This window comes from Rhizophagus irregularis, chromosome 1, assembly GCF_026210795.1.
Source record: "Rhizophagus irregularis chromosome 1, complete sequence".
Taxonomy (NCBI): Eukaryota; Fungi; Glomeromycota; class Glomeromycetes; order Glomerales; family Glomeraceae; genus Rhizophagus; species Rhizophagus irregularis.
In genome coordinates, this window is record NC_089429.1 from 5,400,424 (window position 1) to 5,417,611 (window position 17,188).

Consider the following 17,188-nt stretch of genomic DNA (forward strand, 5'->3'; position numbering starts at 1 on the left):
AGGGGAGGACAAATGTCGAAACCATTGTGCTTGAATTCTGAGGACAGCATTTCTATGTAATAACTGAACCTATCTCGTCATCCGAATAAATTATCTAGTTTTAGGTTTCTACCGAATCATTTTTATTACATTTAATTAAAATAAATAAAATTATTGTTATTTTTATAATGGCTGTTAATAAAAACTATGATAAGATAAATGAATACTTATTAATATATTCATTGACCAATTACTTTGGATATTACTTTCTGGTCATTTGATCATTTAAAGGATCATCATTTGTCATTTGATTTTGATTGGTTGACATCTTATCACATGATTTAATTGAAATTATACCCTGAATACTAGTAAATTTTAGAATCGGAACATGATCGGCATCGGCCGATAATTTATCCGAATTTTATTTGTCGTTATCCCTAATTATAATTAATACTTATCTAATATTGTATTACACACATTCAAATAAATTCCCATGTATTGAATGTTGTGTACTTTTTCGTGGAATAATTTGTTTCCGAATAATTTATTCCGTACTTATAAAAAGAAATTGAAATCTACAATAATTATTTTAGTTTTTTTTAAATTAAAAAAAAAAAATGCCAGTCAAATTAGATAATAATTACGATTTGTCAGGATACGTTATAATTCTTACTGGTGCGACTGATGGTAAATAAATTCAACTCCACTTAAAATAATTCAATCACTTTGCTTACATTTTATATTATTTATTAGGTATCGGTAAAGATATGGCAAGAATTTTAGCTGGATTTAATCCAAAACGATTGATTTTACCAGTTCGTAATAAAGAAAAAGGAAATATTTTATTAGAATATATTAAATCTTCTAATGGACATGCAAAGAATGTTGAAATTTGGGAAATGGATTTAGCAGATTTACAAAGTGTAAAAAACTTTGCTAATAAATTCATCAAAGAAGTTGGAGAATTACATATGTTATTAAATAATGCAGGTAATCTTCGGAGTCCCTTGCAACGGACTTATTGCCCAATACTTTCATGCTGGAGGGAGTAGACTACCTTCACCTACCAATTTTTCTGGAAGTAAGTTTCGAAGCGAAACTTGGTTATTAATACTATTGCATTTTTTATCTGTATTTATCTATTCGACGTATCTTTCGCCGTAGGAGTAATGTCTAGCAATCAAGTTATTAAAACAAAGGATAACCTTGAAATACAATTTCAGGTAAATTTATTATTATTTTTTTATCTACAAATCGTTTGTATAGCATTCGCTTTATAACATTCATATATTATTATAGGTCAACCATTTAGCGCCATTTTTACTTACTTTATTGTTATTGGATACAATAAAAAAATCGGTTTCCGCTGAATTACCCGGAAAAATTGCATTTACTAGCTCATCTGGTCATTTCAATGGCGAGATTGACTTTGACAACTTAAATCTCGAAAAACGTTCTAGCTACTGGCATCCTATTAAAGGAAATTACGGAAATACTAAATTGATGGTAAGTATTTCATTTATTGGTATTTTATTCAATGATAAAGACTTAAATTTTTACGTTTTTCTTCTTTTCCTTTTTTTTTTAAAAAAAAGAATGTTATTGTTGCCAAGGAACTAAGTCGTATTGTTCAAAACGAAAGTATGTATGACAAAAATATGAAGAAAACTCATTTTTTACTAGCATGCATGTACTGTAACTTTTTTTTAATTATGTAGATATTAGAACGTATTCGCTTCATCCTGGTATAATTAGTACAAATTTAAACCACATGAATAACAGATATACAACTTATTTTATAAATTTATTGATAATGATGTTTGAAATATCAGCTGAACAAGGTGCCATTAATACTCTTTATCCTGTACTTTCTCCCGAAAATAAAGAAACAGGAGAATACTATAACGAAGGAATTAAACAGGAGCCAAATAAAATTGCTAATGATCAAGAAGTTGCAAATAAATTGTGGAAAGTTTCTGAACAATTATTAAGAGAACATGGGTTGATTTAAATACCAAGTTTGCTTTTTTCTTTGTAACAATTTTTTTGTACACACAGTAAATATAAGTTAACTTCAGTTATTATAAATAGTATATACCAGTATGTGTTTTTAAAGAATAATATAAAATAAATCCTTTATCCAATATTACTGTATTTACGACTTACAACATTTTACTACGGTAAACGGAATTAAATTATTTACGACATACTGTATTACTGTATGTACTCATTATACTGTAAATGATATAATTAGGGAATTTCGGTGGCACCTATACCGAGATGAGAGCTCTTGAAAAATAAAGAAACGCGAAAATAGTGTAATGAAAGACTCAAATAAAGTTGTATTAAATATTTGCGTAGATAATAGTTACACAAGCACATGCAAGTGACACTCGGGACATTCGGCAATACTCGGTAAAATTCAGAGTCAGACTAAGATAAAAATTATATCGTTAAATTCGGAGCACTGATCCGAGTATATGCCGAGTTACTTTCGGCAAGTGATTAAAGTGTCACCCGTATCTTATGAAAACAGCAGTAATGAAAATGTGAAATGATGTACAACCGAGTTTCTTTTATTATCCTTATTACGCGCTGCGGATATGAACAGTCAATTTATCTATTTAAAGCTCAAAATTCTCACTTGAAGTTCTAAACTGTCGACTCCAAAAAAAAAAAAAAAAAAATGCCAGTTAAATTAGAAATTCAAGATTTGTCGAAATATGTTATAATACTTACTGGTGCAACTGATGGTAAAATATTTTTTTTCAAAATTAAAATTTTTCTTAGTATGATAATAATTCTTTTTATTTAATTTTAAGGCATCGGTAAAGAAATGGCGAGGATTTTAGCCAAATCTAATCCCAAGCGATTGATTTTACCGGCTCGTAATATAGAAAAAGGAAATAAGTTATTAGAATATATTAAATCTTCTAATGGGAATGCAAACAATGTTGAAATTTGGGAAATGGATCTAGCAGATTTACAAAGTGTAAAAAACTTTGCTAATAAATTCATTAAAGAAGTTGGAGAATTACATATTTTAATTAATAATGCAGGTAAAAAAAAAAAATGAAAATAAAAATAGCGACTTATTAATCACGTTTCACGTTTATATATTTACTTATTTGAAATATTTTGTAGGAATAGTCGTTCAGAATCAAATAATTAAAACGAAGGATAACCTGGAATTACAATTTCAGGTAATTAATTTACTACCTTTTTTTTTCAAGTCGTTTATTTTTGATATTCGCTTATTAACTTTTATACATTATTCAGGTCAATCATTTAGCACAATTTTTACTTACTTTATTGTTATTGGATACAATAAAAAAATCGGTTTCTGCTGAATTACCTGGAAAAATTGCATTAACTAGTTCAGAAGCAAATCAGTTTGGAGAAATTGATTTTGATAATTTAAACCTTGAAAAAGGTAATTACTGGAATCCTATTAAATCCTATGGAAATACGAAATTGATGGTAATTATTTAAATCAAATTTCATTTTTAATAGTTTTAAATCTTATTAAAAAAATTTTATTATTTTTGATTTTTGATTTTTTTTTAAAAAAGAAAGTTATTGTTGCCAAGGAATTAGGCCGTTTAGTTCAAAACGATAGTAAGTATTATAAAAAAAAAAAATTTTTTTACAGCATGAAAGAAAAATGTTTTAACTCTTTTCTTTTAAACATGTAGATATTACAACATATTCGCTTCATCCTGGTATGATTAGTACAAATATAAACCACATGAATAACAGATATACAACTTATTTAGTAAATTTATTAGCAATGGTGTTTGGAATAACAGCTGAACAAGGTGCCATCAATACTCTCTATCCCGTATTTTCTCTCGAAAATAAAGAAACGGGAAAATATTATAATGAAGGTATTGAAAAGGAACCAAATAAAGTTGCTAATGATCAAGAAGTTGCAAAGAAACTATGGGATGTTTCTGAAAAAATATTAAAAGATCATGGAATGATCTAGAAATTTTATTTATTTTTTAATTTATCTTATTTTTATTTTTGTAATAATTACTCTGTATTATTTAAATAAAATAAATTAGCATTTCACTTATTGTCGTTGTAAGATTCTGAATTAAAATGCGAGGCAATAATTCGACTATAATTTTAGACTAAAATCTACCCTATAAAAAACTTTATCCGTTATTTCTGTAAAAACTCCGTAAAATGAGCCTTTCACGGATCCATTCACCGGAAATGTAAATAAATCGATAAATTCCGTGATATAAGGTTATTAATTCCGGAAATATGAGCCTTTTACGGAAAAAGATGGAATATAAAAAACGGATCGATTTTTTTACAAGGCTAGTCAGAATTTAATAAAGTCGTTATAGGTACGAATTTCTTTGAAAACTTTAAATAAATATATGCCGAACCTTCTTAGATCGTAGGTTATACTATTCATACCTTCATTAACTTGTAACTATCAATTTTTCGTGTGTAAAAATCCTAATACTGATATCTGGTACAGTATCATTTCACATCATTCTTCAATGTATATATAACTCTTTGTTGTTTTAAAATTTAATCATTCATACATTTTAAAATGCTGTAACTTATAGCATAATGGAATAAAAAAAATTTCTGTGATAATAAATCAAAGACTTTGACCATGATTAGGTTGTTCCAACTTTGATTGTTTGCTTAACGTCCAGATTTTCTATGTATAGTGTGATAGACTATTATTGTGTTGTAAATTTAGCAAGCATAAAATTGTAACTCATGTTCTTGCCGTGTAATAAAGATTTTAATATACAATACTTCACCTTTTATTGCGTCAATTATTATCTATATTATTTTAATAGAACGTATCAAAGTAAGAAACGAAGGAACTTTTAAGAGAACCATATATAACTAGGAATACTTTACTGTTTTAGATATTCAAATTGGATGTAAATGTCACAAGTGAAGTTGCTGTTACTCAATTTCATTGACATTAACGTGTTATGGAGTAGAAAAAAGTATGTATCTGTTTTGGGAGTAACGAAAATATTTCATTTTTGAAGATATAGATTAGGGATAAAATATTATGATTTAAAAAGATTATGTGTTAGCAACTTGCGTGTGAAAAAAACGTTCGAAACGTTTTTTGTACAATAATATATTTAAAAAAACGTTTTGCATCGATGATAACAGAATATTCTCTGAGTAAACATCTCATCAAGCATTACTGATTCGTCATCCGTTATTGGTAAATAAATGGATGATCCGGTTTCAAATCGGATAAATCCTCGGATTGGCGGTGTAATGCCGTAGTATACATAGTGAATTTATTAATTGTAAGGCGCAGCATTATATTTAGAATTAGTGTATAAATTTTTAGTAGTTTAAAATTGTATATCAATGGTCCGAAATGACGTTAAACTATATAATAGAGAACTATAAGTTATCAGGTGATTACGTCCGAGATGACGTTATTTTTATTTTTATTTTTAAAATCCACGTTCCGAGATGACGTTAAAGTCGTTAAACTAGTAGATCATTTTTAAAGAATTATATCAAGTGATTAAGGTTATCAGGTGATTCAAATTTGAAGATCATTTTAGAAGAAATCTATAATTAGGAAATTTACATTTTTGGAAGTGGATTTGAAGGTCAAAAACGAAGAAAAATTCAAAATTTCAAAAACATGATAAACGCTAAGTATTGAAGTGTGCGGTTCGTTTGGGCATAAAATTAAAATTTTTGGTTTTGCCACAAAACATAGTGATGAAAGGCGCAAGAAGTTTCTTTAAGAAAGTATTTTTAGATTTATATAAAAAGGGGTAAATATTGACTTTGTGGAAATTCAGGATACGAATTTGGGGATTTATTTAGATAAATCACCCCATTCGGGTGATCATCAAAGGTTATAACCTTACGATTTATGTCACAAATGCATAGGTTATAACCTTATATGGGCGGCCCATGGGCCATAATTTAATGTCACGTGACCCGATTTTTTAATTCTGGCCCAACATGCGCAATTTTGGCATGTTAATTTTGGAACACGTTACATGCGCTAATTACTGTACATGTTACCCAAATGTAACATGCGGTGATTCAGACGCATGTTATTCATCCGTAACATGCGATAAATTGGGCGCATGTTACCCATCTGTAACATGCAGTGATTCAGACACATGTTACGGATGGGTAATATGCGTTAATTCTGGCGCATGTTACTCATTTATAACATGCACTAATTTGGGCGCATGTTACGCTTCTGTAACATGCGTTAATTCTGGCGCATGTTACTCATCCATAATATGCATTAATTCTGGCGCATGTTACTCATCTGTAACATGCGTTAATTCTGGTGCATGTTACGCTTCTGTAACATGCATTAATTCTGACGCATGTTACTCAATCGTAATATGCGTTAATTCCTGTGCATTTTCGTTCTTAACGTCAATTAATTAGGTACATTACGCTTCGTAAGTACGTTAATTCTGGCGCTATTCTTTCATCCGTAACATGCGTTAATTCTGCATGCGCTGTACTCGTCAAGTTAGCATGTGTTAATTCTGGTGCATGTTACGCTTCTGTAACATGCGTTAATTCTGGCGCATGTTACTCATCCGTAATATGCGTTAATTCTGGCGCATGTTACTCATCCGTAATATGCGTTAATTCTGGCGCATGTTACTCATCCGTAACATGCGCTAATTTGGGTACATGTTACTGGCGCATGTTCCCTACAGTAACATGCAGTAACTCTAGTTCATATTCCTTACTGTAACATACAGTGATTTTAGTACATATTTTTATATCCAAAATACCAAATATTTAATACTGAGTATTACCAAAATCAATGCATATTATATTATAGAATATTGCATATTATGCATTAGAAATAGTATATATAACTTTATTAAAGATGGCCATTTTTTTAAAATCAAAAAAATAATAAAACAATAAAAATAACAAAAAAAATAAACAAAAAAAAAATAAATAAACAAAAAAAAAATAAACAACAAAAAAAAAAATAAACAACAAAAAAAAAAATAAACAAAAAAAAAAAATAAACAACAAAAAAAAAAATAAACAACAAAAAAAAAATAAACAAAATAAAATAAAAATAACAAAAAACAAATGATTTGCATAGTATATTTTAAAATTTATAAGTAATTAATTTTATGATCATGTAAATCACTTTACTGATGCAAATATAATAATCATTTGTTTTTTCTTATTTCTATATATTTAATTTTTTCCTTTTTATTTTTTATTTTTTTTTATTTTTTTTTTGTTAATTTTATTTTTTTTTGTTAATTTTTTTTTTGTTAATTTTATTTTTTTTTATAAATTTTATTTTTTTTTATAATTTTATTTGCTAGTTTTATTTATTTTTTTTTGTTTATTTTTTTTTTGTTTATTTTTTTTTTTTTGTTATTTTTTTTTTTGTTTATTTTTTTTTTTGTTATTTTTATTGTTTTATTATTTTTTTGATTTTAAAAAAATGACCATCTTTAATAAAGTTATATATATTTCTAATGCATAATATGCAATATTCTATAATATAATATGCATTGATTTTGGTAATACTCAGTATTAAATATTTGGTATTTTGGATATAAAAATATGTACTAAAATCACTGTATGTTACAGTAAGGAATATGAACTAGAGTTACTGCATGTTACTGTAGGGAACATGCGCCAGTAACATGTACCCAAATTAGCGCATGTTACAGATGAGTAATATGCGCCAGAATTAACGCATATTACGGATAAGTAACATGCGCCAGAATTAACGCATATTACGGATGAGTAACATGCGCCAGAATTAACGCATGTTACAGAAGCGTAACATGCACCAGAATTAATGCATGTTACGGATGAGTAACATGCGCCAGAATTAACGCATATTCCGGATGAGTAACATGCGCCAGAATTAACGCATGTTACAGAAGCGTAACATGCACTAGAATTAACGCATGTTATGGATGAGTAACATGCGCCAGAATTAACGCATATTATGGATGAGTAACATGCGTCAGAATTAATGCATGTTACAGAAGCGTAACATGCACCAGAATTAATGCATGTTACGGATGAGTAATATGCGCCAGAATTAACGCATATTACGGATGAGTAACATGCGCCAGAATTAACGCATGTTACAGAAGTGTAACATACATCAGAATTAATGCATGTTACGGATGAGTAACATGCGCCAGAATTAATGCATGTTACAGAAGCGTAACATGCGCCCAAATTAGCGCATGTTATGAATGAGTAACATGCGCCAGAATTAACGCATATTACCCATCCGTAACATGCGTCTGAATCACTGCATGTTACAGATGGGTAACATGCGCCCAATTTATCGCATGTTACGGATGAATAACATGTGTCTGAATTAGTGGTCCGATCTGTGGATATGAAATCCGGATATCTGTACAGATATGTGGATATCCGGATATAAATTTTAAGTAACGGATAGAAAATTACGGATATACAGATATCCATGGATATCTGTGCAGATATCTGTTATGCATGTTAATTTTGTATAACGGTTGATCAAAAAACGCGAATTCGCGTAATAAAATGTGATATTGACTAAAAAAGTGTTACTTTATAGATTTTTAGTCTAGCCTTTTTATGACAATGTCCAGTGAAAATTTAGCAGAGATTCCGCAGCCAGAAAATTTTGAAACCTTGACTCCTAGAACAAGTGGATCAAAAAGACCAAGGCAAAGGGTACGTGAACCATTAAACCAGCAAAATTTAGATCAAAATGAACCTATAGTTGAGTTAGAATCAGATACAGACATAAATGACCAGCAAAAAACTGGTAGAAATAATGTAAAACGAAAAAAAACTTCAATAAAAATAGACTTAAATAAAATAGCTGACCAACTAGTTTTAATTCCAAATGCCAAGCCACCAGGACAAAGTTGGATATGGGGTTACTTTGATCAATATGAACCAATTGAACAATATAAAAGGATTGTAAAATGTTTAGTTCAAGTTCAACGGAAAAATGGTGTAGAATCGTGTGGTCATTTTATGGGTTCTGATAATTCTACTGGCAATTTTATTGTTCATCTTGCTTCACATCGAATTACTGAGGAAAGTCATAAAAGAAGGATGGGCGAGATACAAAAAAATAATCAGTTATCACAAACCCGCATAGATGAAATTATTCGAAATAATCCAGATGTCAAAAACTGCCGGGACAGAAAATTTGTTGGAATTTTAATTAAAGACAATAGACCAATTAGTATATGTAATGATGAAGGTTTAATTGAATTTATTCGCGAATTTGATTCAAATTATCAAATTCCAAGTGATAAAATAATTCACCAACTATTAGCCGAAGCATACAATCAAATCAAAGTTGTTTTAGTAAAAAAATTTAATGAAGAAATTATTTCTTGCTCCATAACAACAGACTTATGGACTGCACGAAGTAGAAGCGGATACATTGGTGTTACATGTTCCTTTGTTAACAATAATTTTGATATTTGTGAAGCAATCTTAGCAGTTCAATACGTACCTTATCCTCATACTGGTGATAATATTTGTGAAGTACTACATGATATTATTTCAAATTGGAATCTTACTGGTAAGATCTTTACAATGACGACAGATAATGGTTCTAATATGGTAAAAGCTGGAAGATTAATGAATGAGCTTACAAGACTTCCTTGTACAGCGCACACATTGCAACTAGTTGTGGGGAAGGGATTATTGCCAGCTGAAGTTTTAATTGCACGAGCCAAAAGATTAATAAATTTTTTTACTTCACCCAAACAAACGGAAAAATTACTGGAAATTCAGAAAAGAACTAACCATATCAATAATAACGAAGTAATTAACAAAATTTTATTTTTTAAAAAAAAATTCTATTTTTCAAAGAAATATATTAACTAATTAATTTACTAATATTTTTATGCTACATTTTCATTACAGAATTTAGAAAAAAATGATGAATACCTTCGAATGATTGCTGATGTAGACACGCGATGGAACTCCAGTTACCTTGCATGGAAACGTTTAATAAAAATCAAAGATCTCATTGATATTCTGGCATCTACTATGTTAATTGATCCTGATCTCTCAACACGACGTGATGGGAAGCGACTGAAAAATATAAATCTAACAGAAAATGAATGGCAAGAAATAAGTAAATTAATCATAATCTTGGAAGATTTTGCTGGAGCAACTGAATATTTGGGCGGAAGTAAATACGCAACTATTAGTTTAATGTATAGCGTTTTAGCAATGATTAAACAAAAGATTTTACCAGATAATGATTCCAATGTGGAGGACATAGACTTAACCAATTCGGATACAGCCTTTGATGATGATGTTGGTTATGAAGATGCTCCAGAAGATGAATCTATTTCTGAACAACCTAAACGGAGAAAAATTAATATTAATACGCCACAAAATTGCACTGATCTTGAAAAACGTGTTAAAGCAGCACTTTACCGATCAATGAATCATTATTGGGAAGTTCCACAAGAGCAAGGGATGTTGGCTGCTTTACTGGATCCAAGATTCAAAGAACTTAGATTTGCCTCTAATTCATTGCGTATTAGAACCCAAGAACAATTGAAAAGTGCTTACCAAGAAATGAAAAATTTAACTAGTAATGAAGATCAAGAATCTGAATTACAGCCAGTGTCTTGTTAGCAAGGATGTTTCAAAATGATGCTATTAGCATTGACGAAGTAGCTAATTATTTAGCTCTCCCCAAGATTCATCATGATGATTGTCCTTTAACATGGTGGAGAATTAATAAGACTAGGTTTCCAGTGCTGTCAAAATTAGCAAGAAAATATTTGGCCATCCCTGCTACCTCTACTCCGAGTGAAAGGCTTTTTAGCGAAGCTGGTAATGTAATGACTATAAAAAGGACACAATTGGCGCCAAATATGTTAGAAAATTTGGTGTTTTGTAAGAAGAATTGGCGTCTAGCTGGAGGAGTTTTTCCATTAAAATATTAGTTGATAGTGAATAATTGAATAATGTAACAAGAAGCGAACAATCTAATTGTTTCGTTTCGTTTTTTGCTTTTTGGGCGTAATTGAGAAATAAACTAACCGGATTTAGCTAATTTTCTTGCATCATTATCAAAAGAAAAGTGGCTTAGAAAAAATTTTTTTTATTGTAATAAAATAAACTATGCAAGTTTAAAATAAATTTAATAAAATTTTATCCGTTTTCTTATATTATTATCCGGATAAATCTGCATCCGGATTATCTGTTAATTAAATTTATCTGCGCAGATTTACCCGGATTTAACCGGATTTTTTACGGGTAACAATCCGTATCTGTAATAGGGTCCGCGGATTATCTGTACGCGGATAAATGGATATCCGGATCTGACCACTAGTCTGAATCACCGCATGTTACATTTGGGTAACATGTACAGTAATTAGCGTATGTAATGTGTTCCAAAATTAACATGCCAAAATTGCGCATGTTGGGCCAGAATTAAAAATCGGGTCACGTGACATTAAATTATGGCCCATGGGCCGCCCATATAAGGTTATAACCTATGCATTTGTGACATAAATCGTAAGGTTATAACCTTTGATGATCACCCGAATGGGGTGAGATAAATATTTTAAGTTACATTTAATATTGTTAAACCAAGCATATACTAATGTATTTATTTATATTATTAATAAAGTATTATTTTGTTAAACCTAAGGTGGCAAACGTGATTATCAAGGGCTTAGGTCTTACAGCGGATTGACGGATCAACACCTTAAATGTTTTTCTTAAAAAAAATTATTTTTTAAAACTGTTCTAGTAAATGTTTAATTATTTTTACTGTTATTGTTTTTTTGTTTTTTTAAACAAAATTAACATTACTACAACTTATAGTTTTTACTTCTCATGATTCTTAAATCTATGATTTATTATTATTAAAGATGAAACACAGGATTAAGTTTTTTTTCTTAAAAAAAAAAAAAAGTCTTATCAATTTACGGTATGTAAATTACGGCATCACGGCATTACTGTATTTACGACTTACAACATTTTACTACGGTAAACGGAATTAAATTATTTACGACATACTGTATTACTGTATGTACTCATTATACTGTAAATGATAAATTAGGGAATTTCAGTGGCATCTATACCGAGATGAGGGCTCTTGAAAAATAAAGAAACGCGAAAATAGTGTAATGAAAGACTTAAATAAAGTTGGTTGTATTTGAATCTGAACAAATATTAAATTATTGCGTATTGTAGACAATAATTTCACAAGTAATATTTATGACAACCTTGACAACCATACAAAATCACATGCTAAGAGACACTCGGCAATACTCAGTAAAATTCAGAGAATGAGACTAAGGTCTTTAAATTCGGAGCACTGATCCGAGTATATGGTTTTTATTTCATTCTAACCTCTGCCGAGTTTTTTCGGAAAGTAATAAAAGTGTCTCCCGTAACTTATGAAAACAGCAGTAATGAAATGTGAAAATGATGTACAGTACAACCGAGTTTCTTTTATTATCCTAATTTATCCTTATTACGCGCTACTAGATGGTATGATATACATTCTGCGGATCGGCGGATATGAACAGACAATTTATCTATATAAAGCTCAAAATTCTCACTTGAAATTCTAAACTGTCGACTCCAAAAAAAAACATGCCAATTAAATTAGAAATTCAAGATTTATCGAAATATGTTATAATCCTTACTGGTGCAACTGATGGTAAAATATTTTTTTTCAAAATTAAAACTTTTCTTAGTATGATAATAATTCTTTTTATTTAATTTTAAGGCATCGGTAAAGAAATGGCGAGGATTTTAGCCAGATCTAATCCAAAGCGATTGATTTTACCAGCTCGTAATATAGAAAAAGGAAATAAGCTATTAGAATATATTAAATCTTCTAATGGGAATGCAAACAATGTTGAAATTTGGGAAATGGATCTAGCAGATTTACAAAGTGTAAAAAACTTTGCTAATAAATTCATTAAAGAAGTCGGAGAATTACATATTTTAATTAATAATGCAGGTAAAAAAAAAAAATGAAAATAAAAATAGTGACTTATTAATCACGTTTCACGTTTATATATTTACTTATTTGAAATATTTTGTAGGATTAATCGTTCAGAATCAAATAATTAAAACGAAGGATAACTTGGAAATACAATTTCAGGTAATTTACTACCTTTTTTTTCAAGTCGTTTATTTTGGTATTCGCTTATTAATTTTTATACATTATTCAGGTCAATCATTTAGCACAATTTTTACTTACTTTATTGTTATTGGATACAATAAAAAAATCAGTTTCTGCTGAATTACCTGGAAAAATTGCATTAACTAGTTCAGAACTTAATTATTTTGGTGAAATTGATTTTGACAATTTAAACCTTGAAAAGGGTAATTATTGGAATTTTCTTAAATCCTATGGAAATACGAAATTGATGGTAAATATTTAAATCAAATTTCATTTTTAATAGTAAAATCAAAAAAAATTTTTTTTTTATTTATATTATTTTTGATTTTTGATTTTTTTTTAAAAAAAAGAATATTATTGTTGCTAAGGAATTAGGCCGTTTAGTTCAAAACGATAGTAAGTATTATTAAAAAAAACTCATTTTTTTTACAGCATGAAAGAAAAATATTTTAACTCTTTTCTTTTAAATATGTAGATATTACAACATATTCGCTTCACCCTGGTTTAATTCAAACAAATGTAAGTCATTTAAATAGCACCTTCTCGAATATTTTAAATAGATTAATTATAAAAATAAGCGGAGAAATAACAGTTGAACAAGGTGCCATCAATACTCTCTATCCCGTATTTTCTCTCGAAAATAAAGAAACGGGAAAATATTATGATGAAGGTATTGAAACGGAACCAAATAAAATTGCTAATGATCAAGAAGTTGCAAAGAAACTATGGGATGTTTCTGAAAAAATATTAAAAGATCATGGAATGATCTAGAAATTTTATTTTATTTTTAATTTTATCTTACTATTTTTATTATTGTAATAATTACTCTGTATTATTTTATTTAAATAAAATAAATTAGCATTTCACTTATTGTCGTTGTATGATTCTGAATAAAATGCGAGGCAATAATTCGACTATAATTTTAGACTAAAATCTACCCTATAAAAAAACTTTATCCGTTATTTCTGTAAAAACTCCATAAAAATGAGCTTTTCACGGATCCATTCACCGGAAATGTAAATAGTAAATCGATAAATTCCGTGATATAAGGTTATTAATTCCGGAAATATGAGCCTTTTACGGAAAAAGATGGAATATAAAAAACGGATCGATTTTTTTACAAGGCTGGTCAGAATTTAATAAAGTCGTTATAGGTACGAATTTCTTTGAAAACTTTAAATAAATATATGCTTAACCTTCTTAGGTCGTAGGTCGTACTATGCATACCTTCATTAACTTGTAACTATCAATTTTTCGTGTATCGTTTCACATCATTCTTCAATGTATACATAACTCTTGGTTATTTTAAATTTTAATCATTCATACGTTTAAAATGCTATAACTTTATAGCATAATGGAATAAAAAAAAAATCTCTGTGATAATAAATCAAAGACTTTGACCATAATTAGGTTGTTCCAACTTTAATTGTTTGCTTAACGTCCAGATTTTCTATGTATAATGTAAAAATTCGTAAATCTTTAGAGTTTTGTTTTTAACATGCTTAAATAGACTATTATTGTGTTGTAAATTTAGCAAGCATAAAATTGTAACTCATGTTCTTGCCGTGTAATAAAGATTTTAATATACAATATTTCATCTATTATTGCGTCAATTTTTTCTTTTATTATCTATTTTATTTTTTAATAGGACGTATCAAAGTAAGAAACGAAGGAACTTTTAAGAGAACCATATATAACTAGGAATACTTTACTGTTTTAGATATTCAAATTGGGTGTAAATGTCACAAGAGAAGTTCCTGTTACTCAATTTCATTGACATTAACGTGTTATGGAGTAGAAAAAAGTATGTATCTGTTTTGGGAGTAACGAAAATATTTCATTTTTGAAGATATAGATTAGGGATAAAATATTATGACTTAAAACGATTATGTGTTAGCAACTTGCGTGTGAAAAAACGTTCGAATCGTTTTTTTAATTAAAATAACGTTTCGTAACGATTTTTGTACAATAATATATTTAAAAGAACGTTTTGCATCGATGATAACAGAATATTCCCGGGGTAAACAATAACAACATCTCATCAGGCATTACTGATTCGTCATCCGTCATCGGTAAATAAATGGATGATCCGGTTTCAAATCGGATAAATCCGTGGATTGGCGGATTGACGGATCAACGGATCGCAACACCAGCCGTCAATCTCATTTAAATGTTTTTCTTAAAAATAAATTATTTTTTAAAACTGTTCTGGTAAATGTTTAATTATTTTTACTGTTATTGCTTTGTTTTTTGTTTTTTAAACAAAATTAACATTACTACAACTTATAGCTTTCACTTCTCATGATTCTGATCTTAAATCCACTCTATGAAAAAAAATTCAACCAATAAATATCCGATAAATATCTTAAAATTATTCAATCAAAAAAATGTTCAGAATGGGGTCGATTTTCCGAATACTAATTTACACGATTTTGTACGATGTTAATAGTAGTAGATTTATTTAATTTTTGACTTATTGCTATCATGAAATCATATATTTAATGTATTTTTATTATACAGTATATAATAAATTGTTTTATATATTTTCATCATAAAATTGTGCTTATATTATCATTATTATATTATGTTCTTATTATGTTTAAGTAAAATTACATTTTAAATGTATACATTCTACATACGATTAATAATTTATTTACCTGCCGAAATAATAAAATCATTTCTTTTTTCCTGCAAAAAAAAAATTAAATTAGCTTTTCAATTTATTAATATGCTTAAATGATCTCATACCATTAGACTTTGCAGATGGTAATTGTTTGGTTGGTGGATTAATAGTCTTGTTATTCAAATCAGCTTGAGTGCTTAACATATTAAAGTAATATTAGATTAGTTTTTTAAAAACAAATTATTTGGTTTAAACTAGTACATACTTAGACCTAGAAGTACGAACGCGCAGTGTACGGTTAGAATTTTGAGATTTTTTGACAGATAGATCTGATGATCCAATAGCGTCTCTAATATTTAAAGTATTACTCTGGATTTGAGTAATTAATGGAAGACGAGAGGTAATATTAGTAGTCATCGTAGTATTTGTATTTTGTTCTGGAAGTTGTCCTTTATCAATATTCTGAATATGTAAAAATTTAATTATGTTAATACCTTTGTATTAAAATAAATTTTAATAATTCAGTCTACTCACGTTTGGTCTAAGATCATTTTTGTCCGTATTACTCCTTTTGTTATGACCATTCATCTTGCGTTTTATCACCTATTCAATAATAAACCATTAAATTAGTTTTATATTTTCCATATAATATAAATTCAGTAATAAAAAACTTGAATTAGAGTTTATGGTGTAATCCTTTTACATACGTTTATTGTTCATTATTCTTCGCATCATTTGTCTGATAGCCCAGTCACAAGCTGCTAGGAGGAAACTTCAGATTTTTGCGTATGAACTAAAATTAAATGATATTGACATACTTATTCTAAAATATTAGTAAGGAATCATATTGTTTACTCACTTTTTTTATAATTTCACTTTTTTCATTCTCAGGTATTTTTGATATTTTCTTTTCGTATTTAGCTGTGATCGAGTTGGACAAAATTATCAGACATTGTGTAGTAAAAAATCAAGCATGGCTGGACAAAATGTCACCCCGTGTCTGACATTTTACCTGTTTATGCTTGTCCCGTGCTTGATATTTATCTGTACGTGCTTGATGTTTTGTCTGTACATGATGCTTCTGTTCGTGCTTGGTAATTTTATCTGTCCGTGCTTGAGGTTTTATCTAACTGTACTTGATGTTTTTGTCCAACTGTATTTGATTTTTGTCAAAAATGTCAGCACAGGGATATTTTGTCAATCACATGTTTTTTAAGTTTAGCATAGTTTTTACACGAAGATTTTTTTTTTATTGGCTTTTTTTTTATAAAACAATTTTTGTAGAGAATTTTTATTTTTAGATAATATAGGCAAAGGCTTTTTTTGATAAAATTCTTTTGGAATTTTTTTTAATAAAAAGACTTTTTTTTGATAAAAAATTCTGTTAGAGAATTTTTTTATTGATATTTGATAGGGACATTTCT

The 17,188-nt window shown here is 28.7% G+C and overlaps 4 protein-coding genes across 4 annotated transcripts; 3 read left to right on the forward strand and 1 right to left on the reverse strand.

The window, feature by feature from the left end:
• Positions 1 to 596: 596 nt before the first annotated feature.
• Positions 597 to 2,046, forward strand: OCT59_001110 (uncharacterized protein; the record flags this gene model as incomplete). The annotated part of the gene is made up of 6 exons (XM_025311985.2): positions 597 to 666; positions 733 to 969; positions 1,144 to 1,202; positions 1,279 to 1,485; positions 1,575 to 1,620; positions 1,698 to 2,046. 6 exons carry the CDS (start codon positions 597 to 599, stop codon positions 1,988 to 1,990), a joined length of 912 nt encoding a protein of 303 aa, XP_025166391.1. The 3' UTR covers positions 1,991 to 2,046.
• A 619-nt stretch (positions 2,047 to 2,665) lies between these two features.
• On the forward strand, positions 2,666 to 4,052 carry OCT59_001111 (uncharacterized protein; the record flags this gene model as incomplete). The annotated part of the gene is made up of 6 exons (XM_025311984.2): positions 2,666 to 2,732; positions 2,802 to 3,038; positions 3,124 to 3,182; positions 3,259 to 3,459; positions 3,552 to 3,597; positions 3,675 to 4,052. 6 exons carry the CDS (start codon positions 2,666 to 2,668, stop codon positions 3,965 to 3,967), a joined length of 903 nt encoding a protein of 300 aa, XP_025166390.2. The 3' UTR covers positions 3,968 to 4,052.
• An 8,551-nt stretch (positions 4,053 to 12,603) lies between these two features.
• Positions 12,604 to 13,912, forward strand: OCT59_001112 (uncharacterized protein; the record flags this gene model as incomplete). The annotated part of the gene is made up of 6 exons (XM_025311745.1): positions 12,604 to 12,670; positions 12,740 to 12,976; positions 13,062 to 13,120; positions 13,191 to 13,391; positions 13,492 to 13,537; positions 13,617 to 13,912. The coding sequence occupies 6 exons, from the start codon at positions 12,604 to 12,606 to the stop codon at positions 13,910 to 13,912; spliced, it is 906 nt and encodes a 301-aa protein (XP_025168700.1).
• A 1,936-nt stretch (positions 13,913 to 15,848) lies between these two features.
• On the reverse strand, positions 15,849 to 16,352 carry OCT59_001113 (uncharacterized protein; the record flags this gene model as incomplete). Its single annotated transcript, XM_066139321.1, has 3 exons — positions 15,849 to 15,960; positions 16,030 to 16,226; positions 16,299 to 16,352. 3 exons carry the CDS (start codon positions 16,350 to 16,352, stop codon positions 15,849 to 15,851), a joined length of 363 nt encoding a protein of 120 aa, XP_065988735.1.
• Positions 16,353 to 17,188: the final 836 nt, after the last annotated feature.